Raw genomic sequence first — 6,640 nt, 5'->3', positions numbered from 1 at the left:
TTTGGCTTTTCATCTTCTCATAATTAATTTGATTGTTATTACACAATAACAATTATGTAAAGATTTTAATGAGGCATATTCTTTGTAATGAACATCCAAGGGAGAGTGTTATGAATTTATTAAAATAAATATAGATGTTCATAATATATATCTCTTAGTCTCCCCACTATCTTTCATTAGCAACATTTAGCTTCTATATAACTCCCACTATCTCATAAGGAATTATGATTCATAATTTTTCATTAATTTCATGGAGTGATTATGTAACTATAAAAGGAGAGCTCATCTTTTTGTTTAGTACACACACAATTAGAATGAATAAAATCACTTTATAATATATTCTCTCATTTTATTCTTTATTTTGCGCTGCTTCTTTATTTGTATTGCCGGCTAATAGTTTTTTTTGTTTTTTATAAGGCTACCTCATCTTAAAAACAAATCAATTCATATTTTTTATCAGTTTCATCAAGTGTAAAGTAAAAAAAAAGAATAATACTAAATTATTTTTTTAAAGCCGCGTGAAACGCGGTTCTATTTTCTAATATATATATAAAGTTGGGATTTGAGGAGTTGATGTGCCATCACCATTTCTCATATTTGTATATTCTCTATTATCTAATAAATAAAGAAATTTTCTTTTAGATTTGGCTTTTCATCTTCTCATAATTAATTTGATTATTATTACACAATAACAATTATGTAAAGATTTTAATGAAGCATATTCTTTGTAATGAAATAAATGTAGATGTTCATAACATATATCTCTTAGTCTCCCCACTATCTCCCATTAGCAACATTTGCCTTCCCTATAACTCCCACTATCTCACAAGGAATTATGATCTATAATTTTTCATTAATTTCATGGAGTGATTATGTATTTATAAAAGGAGAGCTCATCTTTTTGTTTTGTACACACACAATTGGAATGAATAAAATCACTTTATAATATATTCTTTCATTTTATTATTTATCTTGCGTTGCTTCTTTATTTGTATTGCTGACTAATAGCTTTTTTATTTTCTATAAGGCTGCTTCATCTTAAAAAAAATCAATTCATATTTTTTATCAGTTTTATCAAGTGTAAAATAAAAAAAAATGATAATACTAAATTTTATTTTCAAAGCTGCGTGAAGCACGGTTCTATTTTTTAGTTATATTATACAATATAAGCCAAAGCAAGAAGTTGGGCTGGAAATGATTCCAAATGATAATGTGTGTACACGTGATCAGATCTAGTAACTTGGTACGTGGCAGGAAGTAACTGGATAGTTGTGCTTACTGTGTCCAATCACGTTACATGTAACATGCTAAATTTTATCTCACGTGGAAGCATGCAAATGTCTGCATGGGATAGGACCCATTTCACAGGCAAACCTGACACGTGCCATGATGTGATTCATAAGCACCAAATTTGATGTTACTTCAGGCAGTAAAAAGGGCACCTCTCCTGGGCCAGCCGGCCTGGTGCCCTAAAAAAATAAGGGACGCGCCCTTTTGTTTTCCAGAGGGCATTTTTTAGTCCTCGTGGGGTTTAATTTTTAAATCTTGTTTCTTTTCTTGGGATAATATATATAATTATATACTTCTTTTATTTTATTGTGGGATATAAATTCTTGGAAGCATGCATCTTGGATTCACCTCCAAAATAAATGGAAGATCGTATTGGAAGCCATGGTATGTTGGTATTGGTCGGTGTGGACTGAGTTTTAAGTGCATCTTGGCAAATGAAATTTCATTAATATAAGATTGAGATAAGATTTAATTCATTTTAAATTGTTAAATTAAAATTTGGTTTGGATTTCGAAATATACTCCTTTTGTTAATACGATGTTTTGTGGGAGTTAGATGTCCAGCATGTTAGTTAATAATAATCAAAGCTTTAATCTAAAGGGCTTGTTGTCTTTTTGTGGTCATATAATTTTGTATTGGGGAGAAAAAATCATGAGAACATGTGATTTGATCTCAAATGAAATAATTAGCCAAAAAATTTTCATTAATGTGTAAGGAGAAACTTATATCTCGCATTTTATCTCGTACCTTTGAGGTTTGGTTAAAAAAATAGTAATTCAAAAATATATTTGATAAATAATCTTTGAGTTTTATGCAATACACACACATATACAAATTTAGTAATGCAAATTTAAATTGAAAATTGATACAGCAAATGGTATCATGAATGTCATTTCGCATATAAGATAAAATTGATATAGCAAATTTATCTTGTAACTTTAATATTATTTATTTTAATTTTGTAAGATAAGTGAGTTGAAGATTGACGAACAGTTGATATTGATAACTTGCTTGGCAAAAATATACTTTTTATTTTTTAATATCATATTAAATTAGAAATGTAATAAGATTTATCTTAATTTAGTCCTGCACACAATAAATTAGTCAAGTTTAATTAGCCAAAATTAATGAAAATATAAAATCGAGAAAATCCATTTAACAGAAAGATGCTTCTTTTTAATATTACGTTAATCAGTCTATTAATGTCGCAATTAAAAATATATTAGGGCCAAATTTTGATCAACACAATGGCAAAATTTTTCAACCTTCTTCTTCTTCTTCTTCTTTTTGAGAAAAATTAGTCTACTTTGGTGGGTATAAAATTGTTGACAAGCTGAAATATATCGGTTAAGTTTAGTCAAGCTGGATAAGAGAGCCGATAGCCACCCAATCGTTTGTTCTCAGGAAAAATATTAAAATATAAAATTATTTTATGTGCATACATTGACTTTGTAGTAATCTGGATGATCAATTTGGTACACATACACAAACGTCAGCTATTCTCGAAGAAAAATCAGCCTGAATATCCAAACACGTTTCATTTGGTTACCATTTGGTGGGCCAAAAGAAAATGTATTTACTTAATGTTACTATCTGGTGGGCCAAATGATAATAATACACTTACTTTAATGTTTTGCATGTTACGTGTTTGAGAAATTGCCTAAATGATATTACGTGTCCCATGGTGCTACAAAGACGAGGCTAATCAATTATCAACTTTAGTTATCTTCTAGTTTCGCCACAAAGGAAACAATGAACAATCGTAGAATGGAATCTTCTTGCTATTTGAGGCAGTTAATTGGGATCAAGTCATGCCATTTAGTTGGGGGGGGGGGGGGGGGAGTTGTCGGGAAGGAAGAGAGAATTAGAAACAGAAGGAATTTCGCAGAATGTGAAAACGGGTATGTGTGGTTGTGTGCGTCGGTTAGGTCACAGGTGCCTTGCTTGCTTGCAATAGGATTCCCTGTCGCTTTACACCTCCACTTCACTAGTCAGAGTTCTTAAGCAACACAAAGCTGCCATTTCACGAGACCTTCTGTTGGTTGGTGCAGTTGCTTTATCAAGTACATAAATTTAAAGCCATTAAATTTTTACCACTCGGGCTCTCTTAATTATCCTCTTGAAAAGAAGGGTAATTTTGTCTTAAGCATATAAGGGTAATTTTCATGCATTATACCATATGGGTTCATATGATAAGAGAATCATTACCCATTTGCTTTAATTAAATTGTACTTTTCTGCATGATATAATAAAGTTGGGACTTGATGGGATTGTGTTAATCACCACCGAAAACAAAGGGATGATCAAAAGAGAAAATTTCTTCTTTTGGACCAGGCCAAATGTGAATGGACAGATGAAGATTAAGAGATAAAATAAGATATGATATGATTCCAAATGCTCACAAAGAATAAATTAAAAATAAGATGAAGAATAAAGAACCATCTCCTGTCCCCCAAAAATTTCCAATATCACTCCACCTTTTGATGCCCGGTTGGTGTTAAAGTTTCTTTGGACTATTATTAGCACAAGCAATTCCAATCACTATTATAGTAAGTTTGGGGTTATATTATGTTATATTATATGTAACATACAACAATCCTTAAGTTGTCAACTAAACTTAAAAAGTTGCGGCATACGAAATAATTGAGTTGTTGTGAGTGATAACTCATGAATTTATTAAATGATACATTATATATAATATAGACTAACCCTAGTCTAGGGATTTATCTCACATATAGGTCTAATGCCAAATGATCATGGAGGGGCAAATTGATTAAGCTTGGTAGTTTAAATTTACATTGAAATGTCACAATTTTTAATTCCTTAATTAATTCTATGGAAGGAATATCCGGGAAAATAGAATGTTGACAAAGTTTGGTGATTCATATAATTTCAATAATCGTGAACCATTATCAGTAAGGAGACTAAAAACACAACAAAAAAAAAAAATTATATATATAAGACTTTTCATGTTCTTGGATTTTGACTGCCACATTTCTAGGCATATCTTCACATGCTCAACCTGCAGAGAAGTTATGATTTTTTTTTTCCTTTTTCTTCAACGACCAACTTCTTTATTTTTGCTGTAATTCAAAGCCCATGAATGGGGCAATTGTTTATTCACCTGGTAGATCCAGAAATTACATTATGTCACATGCAGTCCAGTTTAATTACTGTGGAGGCCCATAACAAATTCAACAATCACTATCAGGTAGCTCCATCAATCCACAACAGTGTCTCCATAAATGGACGGCCCCATGTACCATGTGTTTACTGCCGTTTTGTAAACCAAGGCAGCAGCTCTCTGCCCTGCAGATTTTGCACTCATTGGAGCACTGTAGATGACCACATGGCACTTGCAGCAGGCTGCAACTTCTTCTCAATATAGAGTAAATAAGGTTTTGTTTTGAGTATGGCAATGATCAGGACGTTTGGCTCTCAGGCGATTGGATTGAATTCCAAGCATATTTGATTCTTTGTTTCTGTATATGTTCAATATTCATGGTACTTAATGTTTGATATGTGAAGATAAATGATGAACATGATTGGGAAACCAGAAAGACAAACACATGATGATTAATGACCTTGCCAACAAGTATTCACATAGACAAAATGCTCAAGCTATGATCAACACAAGACGAATAGTTCATTTATGTAAAATCGTGTGCTTTCAATTAAAATCTTTCAGATAGGAGCTCCAAAGTTTCAACTTATACTCTCCTTGTAGCCTTTATATGCCAGCTTGACGTTACTTCTGCTCTGAAATCAACTCTAGAAGGAGGCACTGGCCCAAACAACACATCCTTAAAATTACTTACTATTCCTTTATCATATGGATTCTGAGAATCTGCATAGCGCTGCCGGAAATTCTCGTACGCTGTCTGCATTATGCAAGTTGTAAACATTAGTAATGATCTTTTGATTCGAACAATTTTGCTCATGCAAATCTGTTATGGTAAAACTAACCTGATTTACTGTAATCAAATAAATATGGAATATGGCAAGCCCAGCTAGGAACCAAATGGCAGCAAAACTAAATGACACTAGCGCCACAGTTTCTGGGCAGTTCTTCAGCATCCCTAGCAATCCACTCTTACTTTTTGCGTGGATTCTCCAAACAGAGAAGGCAAATAAGTAGGCAAATAAAACCAAAGCCGAGATCACAAATGACAAGTAAAATCGATAGTTTCTCTGCGCATACATAAATTAAAATTAGTTTGCTGTTAGTAGTAGTAGTAGTACAATTAGACACTTTGTCTATATAGAGTCTATGTGACAGGAGCATCACTTTGTGATGTGATCGTACCAGTGCAATACATTGGCCAATCCAAGGGCAATGGTGATCGAATTTCTCAACACAATTGTCACACACAGCGCAGTGGCAGCTCCTTGGTGGCCTAAATATCTTACAAATTCGACAATATTTTAGTTTCATTTCCACCCCATTTATCATAACTCTTTTACTTCTGGTTCCATCGCTGGTACCAACATCTTCTATATTCGCTTGATCGTTTCGAGGAATGATTCCTGGATCAGTTGTGCTAACCAGAATCAAGTTGATAAAGACCTGCATTTCAAACAATAAAATATTTAAAGAGAAATGTGATTATGATCATGGAAAAAAAAAAAAAGTTTCAAGTGAGGAACTAACTATTACTGTTAGAATCACAGAGATGGTGACAATGGTACTGGAATGACTAGGCAAATCATCTCCAATGTACATGGCAAAAATCCAACTTGAAAGAATTATAGATGTGGTTGTCAAAAGTAGCCCCCTTGGATCAGGGCCACAAATGAATCTCCCGTGGAAGAAAAATACCTGCGTATGAAGTACAAAAAGTTCTGTTAGATATTCTCAATACTGTTAGCAAATTGAATTTGTTACAAAGACATACGTTATTTCCTGGCCAGACTTGGTAAGCTCTGATTCTATCTGATTTTTCACCACGAATGTACTGTAACCAGAGATTCTGAACAACCCTTTTGACCACGAACAAATTTTCCCTAAGAGAAGCAAAAAAGTTTCCAAAATTTTCAGCAATCTTGATGTGCAGTTCAGGTTTCCCTTTGATGCTGTTGTTGGTTGAGGAATTGGCAATGTCTTGTATTGGTGATTCAGAAAGAGCAATCTGTTCCATTGCTTCTTTATCACTTTCACTACTACATGTTTCCAATTGTGGGCTACTGGAAGCCATTTGATTTCCTTAATCGGCTATGAAATATTTTTTCTTCTCTCTCTGTTCAGATTCCAGAATCGGTCTAGACATGCTTGATATAACCAACTTTTGAAAACTGAAAAGCGGTTTCTTCAAATAATGAAGTTGGTCTGGGTTAAAACAGCAATCTTTTG

At 33.1% G+C, this 6,640-nt stretch overlaps 1 protein-coding gene across 1 annotated transcript; it reads right to left on the bottom strand.

Moving 5' to 3' along the window:
- Nucleotides 1-4,879: 4,879 nt before the first annotated feature.
- LOC102613326 (probable protein S-acyltransferase 7) lies at nt 4,880-6,632 on the bottom strand. Its single transcript, XM_052434743.1, has 5 exons — nt 6,186-6,632; nt 5,942-6,109; nt 5,597-5,857; nt 5,257-5,481; nt 4,880-5,171 (listed from the first exon to the last, which is right to left on the bottom strand). Exons 1-5 carry the CDS (start codon nt 6,483-6,485, stop codon nt 5,001-5,003), a joined length of 1,125 nt encoding a protein of 374 aa, XP_052290703.1. The 5' UTR covers nt 6,486-6,632; the 3' UTR covers nt 4,880-5,000.
- Between the last annotated feature and the right edge of the window lie 8 nt (nt 6,633-6,640).

The sequence above is a fragment of the Citrus sinensis genome, chromosome 2, assembly GCF_022201045.2.
Source record: "Citrus sinensis cultivar Valencia sweet orange chromosome 2, DVS_A1.0, whole genome shotgun sequence".
In the NCBI taxonomy this organism is placed as follows: Eukaryota; Viridiplantae; Streptophyta; class Magnoliopsida; order Sapindales; family Rutaceae; genus Citrus; species Citrus sinensis.
This window is presented reverse-complemented; position numbering and strand designations above follow the sequence as displayed.